Below are 16,254 nucleotides of genomic sequence, written 5' to 3' on the forward strand. Positions count from 1 at the left end.
GCCTAATCGCAGAGCTACAGGAAGGGAGTTAGGGAGCTCTAAATTCACTAACACACCTATAGCTGATGAAGTCAAAATTACTAGATTCACTTCTTGAACAGCTACAGAAAGAAATAGCTTTTATTAGCTTATCTTTATATGAAATTAGATGGAAACTTCTGTGGACCCTGGGAGAATCACTTTTATAATACACCATGGAGCTAGGCTAGGCCAAAAGGTAATGTGAACCACAACCATGTCAAGTTTCCTAAAACAAACGTAGTGAAATATTGATGGCTTTCAGCTAGACAGTAGGTATAGTTGTCATAAACAGATAGTTAAGGGTTAATGTCTCTTTTACCTGTACAGGGTTAAGCAGCTCAGTGAACCTGGCTGACACCTGACCAGAGGACCAATAGGGGGACAAGATACTTTCAAATCTTGGTGGAAGGAAGTCTTTGTGCTTTTTGTGTTGTTCGTTGTTCACTCTTGGGACTAAGAGGGACCAGACGTACACCCAGGCTTTCCCAATCTTTCTGAATCAGTCTTTCATGTTCAAAATTGTGAGTAATAGCCAGGCAAGGCGGATTAGTCTTATTGCAGGCAGGGCGGTATATTTTTTTTTCTTAACTTGAAAGTTGTTCTTTTGCTGGAAAGGATTTTTTAACCTCTGTTTGCTGACTTTTAAAATCTTCTACGCGGGGCGGGGTCCGCTAGTGCTATATGACTGATCTGGAATACCTGGTAAAGCTTTCCATCCTGATTTACAGAAGATAAACTTTAACTTTCCTTTCTTATAAGGCTTATTCTTAAGAACCTGATGCATTTTTCTTTTGTTTTAAAATACTCAAGTCATTGAGTCAAACTCACCAGGGTTGGTGGGGGATAAGGAGACCAAGGAGTTTGGATCGGTGTGAAGCCTCCCAAGGCAACCCAGGGAGGGGAAAGTCTGGGGGGAAAAGGAGGGGGATGGTTAATTTCTCCTTGTTTTAAAACCCAAGGGGTTTGGGTCTGGGTTCCCCAGGGAAGGTTTTGCGGGAACAGAAAGTGTGCCAGACACTAAATTCTGGCTGGTGGCAGCGTACCAGATTTAAGCTATTAATTAAGCTTAAAAGTGTTCATGCAGGTCCCCACTTTTTGCACCCTAAAGTTCAAAGTGGGTGAAAAACCTTGACAATAGTATAAGCAGATATGGATCTTAATTGTCAACTGAAGTGAGATTATTTTGTATTCTAGGAATTTTTAGCTATCTGAGGTCAAGAACTGGTCGAAACCCCACCCTGATTTCCAGTAAATTATGAAAATATAGAAAATATTTCTTTACAAGACTGTGTATCTGGTACTGCATTGATAATGTGATACCTTTGTCCCTAGTAACTTTCCTCATGTGAGAATTCCCTTGGAGTTCAGTGTGACTGTGCATGTGCATGAAGTTGCTCAAATGTAGAAGTGTTTGCAGGATCAAGCGCTAAAAGATTTATTATGTGTTTACCAATTTTTGAGATGAGAGATATTATTTTACTAAGTCTAGATAGAAGGAATCTTCCAACATTCTAAGAAATAACTATTTGAGATAATAAATATAATTTTGTCTTTGGTGATTTATTTATTTATTCTGTGACACAGGAAGAGTGTCAGATCCCTAAAGGTAATTTTAGTGGGAAAAGACCATTAGACAAAGAATTTTCTCTAGACTGATGTGAAGGTTACTCTGCCTTGGTTCTATCAAGCAAGAGAAATGCTGGAAGAGACTTGATTTGTATATCTTGTCATACTACAGAACCTATATGGGGTTCCTTCCTTAGGGAATTTTTCCTTTATTTTGAGGTATCTGTCAAAGAGAGCAACTGTCTTTGCATTAATCTCTTTTATGGTAGCATCCAGGTTCTCTTTCAAAAGCTTATGGCACCTCGAAGAGAAAAACCATTTGATTTAAGTTACACGCAAAATCATCTGACCAGAGTTTGAACCACAGGGAATTTCCATCTACTCATTAAAGCAACATTCTAATAGGACCATAAAGAACCTCTGTAGCTGCATCAGCAGTGAAAAAGTGAAAGTCAGCAGCCAGAGCAATTAAGTCTACAGGAATTTTGGATTTACTGTATTTCTTTCTGTAGTCAGAGTCTAAAATTAGATCTTAAAGCCACTTTACAATGAGTCCAGAGGTAAGGCATGAGTGAATCACCACATTAAGAACTTGAACTGGAAGTTTTATACCTTGTGAGAGTATCTGTGTGATTATTTTCTATCCATGGGATCTTTGTTCTAAACATTAACTTTCAATATGAAAGGCTTTTTTATAGTGTTTACAGTAAAGGTAGAATCCACAGTGGGCGCTAGCTCTCTTTCTCAGAGACTAGGCTTGGGAATTCTTTCTAACTTGTGAAGAGACTTCAGAAAGGATTGTTAAGGCCCAGATTCTCCCAACATTGTTGTAAGATTTATTAGTGTTATTGTGATAAGAAATACTTTGTCCTCTATTTCACCTTTGGGAAATAGTCATTAAAACTCTTCTTATTCACTGAGTTATGAGAATATTCCAATTCCTTAGACATTTGTGTATGTACAATTTGTATGTTTTAACCTCAATGTCTGAGGGATTCATAAACTTCCTTTTTGTTTCTTTTGGAAAAGAAACTTTGCTGTCAGAGAAGACAGAAAATGGAGGGGAAGAAGGGGTGAGTGTGATTTTGCCTTATCATTAAGGCCTCTCATCCTTTCTTGAGGACAAAGAATGTAATTCTAAACCCACTGAAGACAGCAAAAGATCTCACATTGCTTTCATTGGTGGAAGATTTCACCCAAAGAGTAGAAGGTTGATGTAGGGTGCTCTACATCTTTGACTTCTTTCTAGAAGAAGTATATACTTTAAATCCTCCTTAGTTTTAAAGACCTCTTTATCGATTATTTTTAAGTTTAAGTTACCCTTCCTATGCTTCTTTAAAGTGATAGCACTAGCCTTTGTGTATGAGTTGGAAACATTATTGCACACTGCCAAGCCTGTGGTTCAAGTCCTCCAATTCAAGGTTTATCTATAGATGATATCTGAATGATGCGAAGGTGATTATCTCCGCAAAGCAGCAAATTGAACTTGTCTTGAAGGACGTAAAGTTAGGTTGGATATGGGGAGAGGATTATCTACTTTGGAAACCAATCTTACATTATACATCTATGGCATCTTCTCCCATTCCTCCTGACTAAACTCTACATGGATATTTTATACACTGAAATGGTCTTTAGCCTCATCACATACAACCGTAACTAGAATTCAAGAAAGCAATTCCTAATCAAGTAGTGTTTTTGCTGGCCCATTGAAATAGATGCCCAGGAATACATACGGGTGATCCAAATAGCTAGAAGCAGGATACAAATCAGTTTAATCCATTAAAGAAAATTGGAAACTTCTGTGTTTCTTGAAAAACAGAAAGTTTCCACGTTAAACTAGGTTTGGGGTTTCTGTTTGTTTTCTGAGAGATCGGGGTGGCTCGGTATCCCCTGTGCTGTTTCATCTTGACAATATCAAAAATAGTAGTAATAATCATTTGATGCTTAATTAGCAGTATGGTCTAACTATATCATACTTACCTGGATGATATTTTATGCAATAAGAACTCTTGAATTTCAGGATCAACAGCCTCCTCCCCCACAAAAAAAATTGATCTTTATCAAGAGAAAGTAACACTCAATATACAAGTTATTCAATACATAGTGTAGGACAGAGACCCAAAGTCTGCCCTTACGGTATGTGCTGAATTCCCACTAATGTTCTGTGTATCAGAGGACAGGCTTTGGGCCACTGTATTCCCACTTGTGGAACAGGCTTATTGCAAAAGATAAATTAGCTATTATACTACAAGTGAATCAATAGTTTCTTTTTAACAAAAATATAGGTTTCTTGTTCTGTCCTTCCATCACCAGTGTCTCCTCCCTCGCCTTCATTTTAAGTCACACAATACAGAAAAAATAAAGTTTCCTTCCAAATTCAGTATGAGATATATTTAAAGTCCAATACAGAACAATGTAAAGTAGAATAAATGTGCCCTCATCTTACTTCTCTCATTTTGCTTATTTCTATTTTACTGATTTCAACTGACAGGAGTATTCAGATGGGAGAGAAGCAAGGTAAACTTGGAAGTAGCTGTGAATATATCATCCTAGTCTTTATTTAGCTGAGCTGTCAAATCCGATAGGAAAAAATGACAGTCATTCATCATTTTGATAGGCTGAAACCTCCACTTGTAGTATAATATGTGATGACCCTGAGATACATGAGATTCTTGTGGATGGCAAAGTGTCAAATTTATATAATGAGGTTTTGCATTGAAATTACACAAAAATCCAAGATATGTAGAACATACATTAGGGCAGGATATGGTCCTTTGAATGTTATTCTCAATGCTCGTACCAGCAGCAACCGTCATCTGAAAAAGGGGGCAACAGAGAGTCCACTCAATTGAATAGAATTTTTTGAAGTGTTACAGTATATTCAAATTATACCATGTTAAACAGGTGAATATTTTAAATTTTCATTCATACAAGATGACCTAATGCAATGTTCATCTGGTTCAACCCAAACTTGCAAAAAAATCAAAAGTATTGTTACATACAGTGTGAAAATCATGGCTGGCTAAAAGCAGTCTTGTGATGAGTCAGCAAGTTTGTATTATTTACCTCCATAGAAATGAATGCAGAAGTCTGAAGCAGTGTCAAAAGTTAATTATGGAGGTGCCAGTCACAGCTCTATGGTTACGTATAACTTGAGCTTTCCACTAAAGCAGGAATTCAACCTCTTTGTTATATCTGAATACAGGATATCCTCCTTCAGATTAAAACAGATTCTCTGACTTGAGAGATTTTTTCCGACAAATTGGAGGTAAAAATTAATTAATTTTACCATTAAGAAATTTAGCATTCTATCTCACACCTTTCTATTGCCTTGAATGATCTTAATAAAGGAGTCTTTAACTTCCTGTATAGTTAAAACTCATTGAAATCTCATGCATAATCTAATGAAGAATATCTTTAGAATTAATAGTCATTTTGTTAATATTTTTTATAAGAGTATATTTCTCTTTCAGCAGTAGTTGATACATAAAATATTTTTCTTACGAGAAACTCTTAATGGCAATCTGACTGGCTGACATTCCTTCAGACCTTAATACATACATCAGAGGAAATAAATAGCTTGTGTTTTTAAATTTCTGGTTTCATCAGTACTGAATTAATTTAAAAGGAAACAATTATACATCGAGAAAGTATGGCCATAAACTAAAGATTTCCAAATGTTTCTGATTAAAACACTGATAGTATATGTAACAATACATACATTATATTGATTTCATGTTCATTATGGTCAGAATTCATTGTCTCTTGAAGTAAATACCGATCTAACTTAATTAAGCCAGTGTTTACCTCTTACTCTGTAAAGCTGGTGTTCATATCAACAAATGTCAATATTTTCTTGCTACAGTATTTATAGCATAACAAGAAAGTAGGAAAGATACACCTGCATTGTGTGTCAACATTACTTTTATAACTACTTTATTATTTATGGAATGAGAAATTGAATCCATGTTTACCATAATATAGTCAAGTAGTAACCAGGTATATGCACAGATTTCAATTTGTTTTGATAACATCCACAGGTTATGCTTTTATGCATCTTCACCTATTATCAAAATATTATCAATGCACTTCAAATGTGCTTTGTAATACTTTAAAAAGGACTTAAAAGATTTTTATTTTTTTTTCTTTCTTAAAAGGAATATGCTACTTGTGGAAACAACATTTAAATCTTGGAACTCCAGCCAAACAGAATCTATTCACACACACTGAAAGGACCTTTGTTTACTTCTATGACATTTCCATTCTTCAGATTCTTATTATTTATTGTTCCTTTCTAAATTGACACATTATTCCAAGAAATGTTTACAGTAATTTGGTCAAATTTCTTTTCATTTTTTGGTTGGTTTTTGTTTAGTAATCTACAGAATGTCTCTAGATATAGATTAGCTACATTCAACAAGAATGTTTCTGTGCATAATAAGTTCACAATCAATTCACAGGTAATGTGTAGGTGGTTCTTTAACAAAACCACTATTCTGGAATTTTAAAAGAAAAACACAGCTTATATAATATCAGCATGGTATAGGCTTTAAATAGCAGTATCTCAAAACAACGAAACATACAATTTAAACAATGAATGAATACTTTACATAATATCACCACTTTCAGATTGCTTAAAAAATTAGCCCAGTTCCTATTTAAAAAATGAGCTTCAGTGTTTACATATTAATATCTAAAATAAAGAAAAATACAATTATTGAAAATACTGAACCTGAGAGATTTTATATGTGTGTTTGTGTGTGTATATATATATATATTGTGTATGTATGTATTTATTCAGTTATACATATATGTACTCTATATACGTGATGGTGATATCTTGTGAAAAACTGGGTTTACCATACACTTTTGACTGCTGCATCTGCCCTTTGGCCACTAAGCTATCACCTCTGGGATGTAGAATTCTGATTGTTCTAACCTCTGACAAGCTTCAGATACATTTGTTTTAAAGAGCCTTTGAGATTTTTCCCCGTTTCTCCCCTTCCAAAATGTGGACTTTATACCCCAAAGAACATTGTGTGGGATAAGTATAGTCAATTCTAACCTGTGACAGATTTAAGATTTAATATCTTGGGACACTTCAGGGATAGCATGGAAAACTTTACATAATTGAAAATAAGTGATCACTGATTTTTCAATGCTATAAGGCACTTGCTTCTATCCCTGGTAATTTCCTGGGCAGTTGGTCTCATGGTAATTAAATTGCCAAGTTTTAAGAGGACAGAAATGAAAAACAAAATCCAATACATCTTTTAAAACTCTAAAACATTTCCAATTTTTTTTGTAAAATAAGTGGGATCTATAAAATATATATTGATGTGGCATTTTTCGGGCTATCATTTGAAATTCCATGAATGTGTTATGCAGGGTTTTAATAAGTAATACAGCCATACTAAACTCATGCTGATAAAACCTTTTATCTACATATTTAATATTATAGCAAGTACTTAGTGGTACCTATTATAGTTAAAATTCACAACACTTTCTGTTACAATTGAAATCTATTACACTTTGACTCACCTCCTCAGAGAAAGCAATAAATTAATAGGCATTGCAACATGCCAAAAAAGGACAACTGGTTCAATTTGGAGAAGTGGTTCAATTTGGAGAAGTGATTTCAGAGATGAAGCCTCATTGCATACAAATATTGGGACTGTCATCTTGCTATGATTAACTGTGAACCGCATCCACATTAAGTTACCCAGGATCCAAACTATAAAGCTGTTTATATATCAAAACCACAACTTGACTTGAAAGTAGACATTAATTGTAAGCTAGGGCAGACTTTACAGCACAAGTGAAAAAATTTTCATTTGTGAAAAACCCTACAATTAAACAGATGGCCATATTCTACACTTTCTGAAGTTTCTAAAGGGTCTTCTAGGTGCTGTCCCAGGTATAGTAGAGTGCAGTGCACTCAACTCGTCTGAGGTAACAAATTGCATGGATGAATGTGCTTAGCATATCAATAAAAGTGCTTTCAGACCTGGTATATAAGCCCTGGTGTAAATAAATGTTCCCGGCTAATACTGCAATCTAGACTATCAGAAGCAGCTGAAGAGCCATCAGGTCCCTTAGGTTGCAAATGACAGAAACAATCAGCAGGATTGCTCCCTGAGTTGGTAGCTATCACTTCCACAATTTCCTCTGTTTTTTTCCACTAGACTTTTATCTGTGTTTTCATCATGGCCCTTATATCTGTTTGATACTAACAAAGTTGAGCAACCACATTATTTAAATCAGATGAAACAGAGAGGAATATCATCACATATGAATGGCTCTACAACCCAACCCATTTTTACCATCTCTCTACTGAAGAAGTCGTGACAGAATAGAAGCCTCTGGTCCTACTTACTATATAAGGAGTCATACAGTAACTAATTCAAGGTCCTGTCCTAAAAGAAGGTATGGACTCATTCAAATTCAACTGCACCAATCTCTATCCACAAAAAAGGCAGTTTTCATGGTCAGTGGCATCAAAGTCTGCTGACAGTTCTAAAAGAATCAATATAGACACTTAATAGGCTAGTAGATCAATGAAACCAGTGTAGAATCTTTAATAAATCTACACTGAAAAGAGTCAAAGAAATCTGAGGACTCAGGAACTCAGAGCCTACCAATCTGTGGTTAAAATGATGATGGAATCTTGATGAAATCTCCACCAAACAGAGATCTGATGTTTCCTGATAAGGATTTTGGTAACCAAGAGAGATATAGGTACTAAACATAGCTCATACTCCAAAGCTCCCCAAAGACCGCCAATCAGTAAGTGAATTTGGTCAAAACCCAGACAGAAAGCCTCATGTTTGCTGCTTCACCCACATTTGTCATGGATCCCAGATCCCAGAGACTGTTAATCCAGTTCATAGCCAATAAGCTAACAGAAAACTCCTCAGAGCAAGAAACACTCCACATCCCAAAAAGAGACAGACCAACTGTCTACCTTCTGGAACTGTCCCAAATGGAAAATACTTCGTAAACACTTCAGTATAGTCAATTCTAACCTGTGACAGATTTAAGATTTAATATCTTGGGACCCTTCAGGGATAGCATGGAAAACTTTACATAATTGAAAATAAGTGATCATAGCCAGGGTTGGCAATCTTTCAGAAGCGGTGTGCCAAGTCTTCATTTATTCACTTTAATTTAATGTTTCACGTGCTGGTAATACATTTTAATGTTTTTTAGAAGGTCTCTTGCTATAAATCTATATATTATATAACTGAACTATTCTTGTATTGTAAAATAAACAAGGTTTTCAAAATGTTTAAGAAGCTTCATTTAAAATTAAATTAAAATGTTGATCTTATGCCACCGGCCTGCTCAGCCCGCTTTTGGTCTGGGGTTCTGTTCACTTAGGCTGGCAGCGGGTTAAGCGGGGCCTGATCAGCTGGCAGGGAGGGAGAGACTGAGAGGCAGAGGAGGGGCAGGAACCCAGCACACTATGGGAAGAGGCAGGGGAGCCGGTATGACCAAGCTTCTGCCCCCTGCCCCTTGTCCTCTGCCCCTGTGTGGGGGGAGAAGGGAGCAGAGGGTGGAGAAGAGCTGGCCAGGCCGGGCTGGGTTTTTAATGGCACGCTGCTGCCTGCCGAGTCTCTGGCAGGTAGCAGCATGCCATTAAAAATCGGCTCGCGTGCCGTCTTTGACATGCATGCCATAGGTTGCCAACCCATGATGTAGCCACTGATGCACCCTTCATAGACCTGAGCCTTTGGAACAGGGCTACAAGCATAGACTGGTGGGATCCCATCATCATGAGGACCTGGGATGAGCAGCAGTGCCTCCAGAACTTTCACATGAAGAAAGCTACATTTCTGAAGCTGTGTGAGCAGTTTGTCTCAACCCTCCGGGATCATAACACATGCAGACAGGCAGCCTTGCAGGTCTAGAAGTGAGTTGCTATAGCCATCTAAAACAGGGGTAGGCAATCTAAGGCATGAGTGCGGAAGGCGGCATGAGAGCTAATTTTCAGTGGCACTCACACTGCCCCGGTCCTGACCACCAGTCCAGGGCGGGCACTGCATTCTAATTTAATTTTAAATGAAGCTTCTTAAACATTTCAAAAACCTTATTTATTTTAAATACAATAGTTTAGTTATATATTATAGACTTATAGAAGGAGACCTTCTAAAAACATTAAAATGTATTACCGGCACGCAAAACCTTAAATTAGAGTGAATAAATGAAGACTCGGCACAGCGCTTCTGAAAGGTTGCCAACCCGATCTAAAAGTTTGCTACCCGAGACTGCTACATGTCCATTGTTAATCAGTTTAGTGTTGGAAAGTCAACTATGAGTAAAGCGGTGGAGATTTCTGAGGCAATTGGGAATGTGATTTACCCAAAGGTAGGTGGCCATAAACAATATCGCTGAAGTAACTGCTTGTTTTAAGAGACTGGTGTTTCTAAAGTGCATTGAGACCATTGATGGGTCTCACATGCCCTTGTTTGTCCTCCTCAAGAAGCACGAGTGCATAAACTGCATCAGATATTACTCCACTGTAATGCAGTTACTCAGGCGCAAGCCAACCCCCCCACTTCTATCTATAGACAATTTTGTCTGACGCAAGCCAGCAAGTCTTATGGGTTGGACCCATGACCTGTCAAGGGCAGGGGGTTCTAAGCCTGAGTCACACTGAGACTTGGGACCAAAGTCCGTCATTTTGCTGTGTGGAAGTAGGTTAGGCCTGCGTCTCCCATGCTCAGGTCTGGAGAGTCTGCCAATGCTATCCCATGATCCCCTGGACCAGTGTTCCTTGTCCTTCCTATCTCAAGTCTATCCAATAGACTCCTAGTGAATGGAAGCAACCCCCTCTAGGCTCACCAAGATTGTGAAGAGCATGGCAAGCCACAATAATGAGGATAGCATTTATGACACTGAAATCCAAATATGTCTGTATCAGCACCCGTGGGATTTCAATCTGCCAAATGCATATTCAGCCACCACTCTACACCTACTGAGAGTTTAATTAAAATGTCTTCTGCCAAGGCCTCTGAGATCAGGTTATGGTTTCATAAGCCAAGGCTAAAGGAGATGTATGTGTAGGGATGGGGAGGTCCCCTAGAATAATAGTGGGGACAATAATTCTATTTATGACAATGTCATTTGGTGAGAATAGTGTCCTGGCCTGACCGTGAAGATAGACTTTTGATCAGCAGAAAATCCTGGCATGAATTTTTTCAGCACAGCCCATATTGGCATCCGTAAATCAGCTTCTGTAATGGATTATTATCTATATTTCATTGGCAATTATGCTAGAATCCAAATTTGAAGCTGTCTGATATTTTGGTGGGTTTTATTATTACATGTACAAAAGATCAGAAATAACCTTCATTCACTGAACCAAGTGATTTATATTGCTGTATCTTCCTACCGACTGACCTTAGTATATCAAAGTTGCCTTTGTGAGAGGCATCTTATCTTTAATTGTCAGCTGGTTCTGTGCATACTTTGATTTCTGTTATGTCATTAAATCAAACAGAAATCATTTTTATTTCCTCTTTCCTCCAAAAATAAATCATTAATAGAATGATTATTTTTTTCTATCATAATTTATCATCCAATTAACACTTAGTATAGTCTACATAGTAAATAGGGTTAGTGAATGACCAATCCCATACTGTGAGCTTTGTATTACGTTGTCAGCAGTATCTAAAAACTCTTTATTCCATGTAAATTAAAGCTATGGGAATCTCATTTAAATATCAGAATTAAAAGAAAATATAATACTATTTACATTAATTATACTTATATACTTGGATGCTAATGATATGGAGCAAAACTACCATTTTTTTGTCTTTGTTTACATACATAGGCACTCAAATATTTCAGTGATAGAGCGGTTGCATTATGTGGCACTAGCATTTCTGCACACGCTTGACTTCAGATATGAGAGTCTTTCCACTAAGTGAAATTCAACTACTCATCTGCATAGAATTATGCATGTGCATATATGTCCACAGGCTTGGGGCCATATGCCTACTGAGATAGGTAGTTAGACAGATACTGTACTATACGCAAAACTCTTGCTATATTATCACTTCAGTTACATCATGGGGAAATGTGGCAAAAGACCTAAATTAGGCCCTTTATATATTTTTCCAGTAACTTCAAAACTAAAAAACAATGCACAAAGCAAGTTAAATGTTTCCAATAATGATTAAGAACTAGAAAGACAATCTTTAAGGATTTTACAGGTTAAAAATAATTGCTACCTGGTATCATTGATTTCTTTCTTTCTTTCAGAGGATGCCAATCACTATTCATATTTTATTATTAAGTGATATGCTGTCTGGCTTCACGACTAAATCACTGTAGCGAAGCACTGGAAGTACAGCAAAGCATAACAATTAGAACTTTACCTAAGATGCTGAATACTGAATTGCATGTACAGCCTATCTAAATTTAACATCTGCTACTCTATTTAAATATGCTTGTTAGTATACTGTTAAATTATGCCAGACATTGCATGAGGATACTGTAGTGTCATAATTATCAGAATTATCAAGTCACATGACAGCGTGAGATCAATAAACAATCAGAGTTTACTATCAGGACTATGCTTATGTAAAGCTGTCATGTTTATAATCATACAGGAAACAGGCCATTATCTAAGACTATTTTACAGAAACATTCTCCTTGAGAACGAGATATTCACTTCTTGCACAGGATTAAATGGAAAAAACAGTTAAATGTCACTTCTAAACATATGTAACTAACTGTTACTCTCCAGAGCGAGCTAATTTATCTTAAAACTAATTTCTATTTTGGAGAAAATAAATGTTTCTGGTTTGTATATTTATTTGGATTTATACACTCTAAAAAGGAAGCCTACACATATGCTCTGTTTTCCCTTAACATCATTTAAAAATACATATAAAGAAAATTCTCTTAGGTAACCAAACTGTAGCTATATCATCTAGTACAATTGAATTGTATATGAATCAATACAATGATTATCACTGAGACAAAGTATTTAAAAATGAGCTAAAATTACAATAGATTGCTTTGACAATCTGCAAATTAAAAAAATCTGAAAATAATTAAATATACAACAGTCCAAATCAGATTCTTATTTTTTTTTATTATATCTTTAATCACAGATGGCTAAGTTTTAGTAATAGCTTTAATCTAACATTAATTTATCCTCAGTAGTCAAAATAAAGACCATTATGATGTAACAAAACAGCCTGCATTAATTTAGAGTTCAATAAAGTTTTCTGTTTTAAACAGTATTTTCAGCCTCTCCGTTTCTCTTGCATTAACCACTTAGAAGAAATAAAGTGAAGTGAAATGGTTAGCTAGCTCTTTACTCAATGGAATCAAAACATCGCCATGCATACCAGCAGATATATACAGAGTAGTGAGTTTTCTTTCAGAATACATTTATTTAGAAATAATGAAAAAAATATCACAGGAGAGGTATGAAATACTGTGTAACCCATGAACAAACTAATTTTCATGTGCAATACAAGCAACATACAATATCTTCACACAATACAGAGTTGTCAGGTTCAAGAGGCTTGAGGGATATTTATACAAGTTTGGATGTAGAGTCTGATTTATTCTCCTGCTTTCCTTCACCCAACGGGAATCTTGTTAATCTCTCTCTTTCTTCACCCCTTGTCATTTGGCCTTCCAGTATGAAAGAGCTACTGGACTTACTGCTATTACTCTCTCACTCCAATGTTCAGAACTCCCTGCTCCACCTGACACAAATGGCTAATGAGAGGAACTGACTAGTAGTTGTATGCATTGATAAAACTAATTTCTGGATAGTCCTAAACTCCCTGTTTTTTCCCATGTGCTTCAGGCAGAGTAGGACGCTAATGCATAATAGTATATGTACTCATCAAACCCCATTTCCTCTCATTTGTAACTCCACCCTTAACAAATCATATCACTTCACACTTTACTGCACTCTGTCGAATTCCAAATCTCACAAATTTCCCTGACACCTCAGTCCTTGAATACAAGATTCCATTACACACCACCTGAAAAAGCACCTACTAGCATTCATGTGTTTCCTACATTCCACTCAAGTATGAAACAATACCCGTTTGAATCCAGAAGAAGCTTCACTAGTGCAACTCATGTCTTCTTTGCCTCTGCTTGTGCCTTGCACCGATGCAATCATGCTAATAGCTGAAATTGTGGCAAATCCCTAATGTAAAAACGGCCTATGTTTCTCTTTGAAATTTTGTTATGGAGCAGTGGCCCTTCTTTAGGGGAGGTAAGAAAAAGCGTATGGGAGAATGGAAAGAAATTCTCTAATCAGGAAAACCCTATGTAGATGGTAGAGTTGAAAAATTTACATCTATGATGTAAAGTGCCTCTATTACTCTTATCACAGAAGAAAATGATGTACTCTTCTAGCTTGCATTTCTTCCTTGACTCAAAAAAAACCCCCTCTGAAGCTCTTTGGGGCACAGACCATATCTACAACATTTTGTACAGAATCTAGCACAACAAAAGTTTCATGTCTGTTTGGATTCCCATCACTACCCCATTACAAATAATAAACATTAATAATCCAGCTACAAATTAACTACTGGAGTAACCTATAAATATAAAAGAAAGAGATGGTTATTTTACTGAAATAATTCTATAGGATGCAGAGAAATGTAATTGACAGTCTTACTTTCCTCTGCACTTCGGTCTTGCTTTTACAATCATGGGAAATATGACTCAATGTCGAAGAAATGTTATCTAACTTTCTGATTCAAAATTACTAAAATCTTTTATTGCATCTCATCATCTGAAGCCATATGTGGCCTAGCCTGTGCCCTTGCAAAGGGGTTTAAGCATAAAGCACCTCTCCATACTCAAACTCATTTCCATGGGTAGCAGTAGCAGCACCTAGAGGAGATCAGCTTCTACCAGGCTACTACATCCTCATGGACTGTAATTGGAATGTAACGGGAAAAAGGCAGGGAGTAGATGGAGCCTTGACTCTTCCTCTTCCACAATGCATTGGGCAGAGGGCCAGCTCTACGCACCAGCAAACCAAGCATGTGCTTGGGGCAGCACAATTTCAGGGGCAGCATTCTGGACACTTTTTTTTTGTGCGCTTCGGCAGTTCCGCTCCCCAGAGATTTTTTTTTTGCTTGAGGTGGCAAAAAACCTAGAGGTGGCCCTGACTGGGAAGCACAGCTCTGTGGGTGTAGGGCTGAAGCAGAATATGTTCCCACCTGGAGCAGGGGGAAACAGAGTCAAAATCTGCTTTCCAGTCTACTTCCAGGGCAACACAGTTATGTGCTGACCCATACACAAGGCTTGTGAAAAAAACACACTTTAGGCAAGTATCTTAGAAACTTGACATGTGTGCAAGGCATAAACACATCCAACATAGGAACGTCCATGTAAAAAAAAATCAAAATCTTTTCAAAAATTAGGAGCATTGTTTTAAACTGCCCTAGTATAGCTTTGACTTGTACTATTACAAGATAAAATCATAGGTCTCAGTGACCTTGACCACATTGCAAGGGTAATATTTTTGCACAGATAGAATGTTTTGAACTTTTTTCAGCAATGTATTGGGCAAGAAGGATTTAATACACATTAGACATACTTCCTTGCCTTTTCCTGAGCATAGATATGAATAAATTGTGTCCCTTACAAAAAAATAGATTTACTCATTTGAGTTCCCCTGTGACATTCTTATTATTTTTGAGTAGTCATGAAGAACAGAATCTAATCCTGACCTTGTTTCTAAGTTTGGCTGTGAGAGGTAGGGAAAAGTCTCATTTAAAACTTTGATGCTACAGAGAAGGAGGAAATTGGAAGAGAAAAGAATAGTTAGTAGGTTTGCCATTTCATTGCCTGATGACCCAAGTGAAATGGGGACTTTGATTAAAGATGGTAGTAACAAAATTTGCTGATTTCACTGACCTAAACCCTAGATACAGCAAAATGAATTTCATATTCAATTCTACACAGATTTGCATACCATTCATTACTTGGCTTTTTATTTCCCTCATCCTTTCCCCCGTAGTAAATTGTGTGTACTTCATAGTGTTTTATTTTGGTAAGGTTTTTATTTAAATGTACATGCTGTTGTGGGTTTCTGTTAGACAAGGCAAAGTTGAAGAAGTGCAACTTGTCCTTGGAACAAAAGATGGCGAGGTCTGCGATAGTCCATAGTTCCTGAGGGAGTTCATTCCACAGTCTTGGAGTAGCTCACAAGAAAGCTCTGTCTTCTGCCCAGATGAGCTTCACCCTTATGGTAAAGCTCCATTGTGCCAGAGGAGTAGTGTGGTCAGCCACTCTCTTCATTCCAGAGATCTCATAGATTTGCTGGATCCAAGCACTGAGTACCTTGAAGATAAGGATGAAAATCTTGAATATGATTCTATATTCTGTGGGAAGTCAGCACAGATATCAGAGAATAGGTACAATGTGCTCATGGCAGCCATATTACTGAGGAAACATGCTCCACTGCTTTGTATTTGTTGGAGCTTCCAGGAGGCTGTTAGCTTCATGCCTATATACTGCATTGCTGTAGTCCAGGCAGGAGATGACAAAGGCATGTATAACTGAAGCAAGGTCATCATCCACCAGGATGGGAAGGAGTCTCCTAGCAAACCAGAGCTGGCAGAAAGTGTTAGTTGTAGAAGCTGCTATGTGAGTGCTTATCGTCAGAGATGA

General features: G+C 37.1%; 1 protein-coding gene across 1 annotated transcript in view; it reads right to left on the reverse strand.

Annotated features, from left to right (window-relative positions):
- The window catches only part of PPFIA2 (PTPRF interacting protein alpha 2), a 647,901-nt gene that overhangs the window by 366,982 nt on the left and 264,665 nt on the right, over positions 1-16,254 (reverse strand). The window contains exon 3 of the mRNA XM_075066795.1: positions 4,341-4,403. Coding sequence (XP_074922896.1) covers positions 4,341-4,403 — 63 coding nt within the window. The remainder of the gene's footprint in view (positions 1-4,340; positions 4,404-16,254) is intronic.

This window comes from Chelonoidis abingdonii, chromosome 1 (assembly GCF_003597395.2).
Source record: "Chelonoidis abingdonii isolate Lonesome George chromosome 1, CheloAbing_2.0, whole genome shotgun sequence".
NCBI classification, from domain to species: Eukaryota; Metazoa; Chordata; order Testudines; family Testudinidae; genus Chelonoidis; species Chelonoidis abingdonii.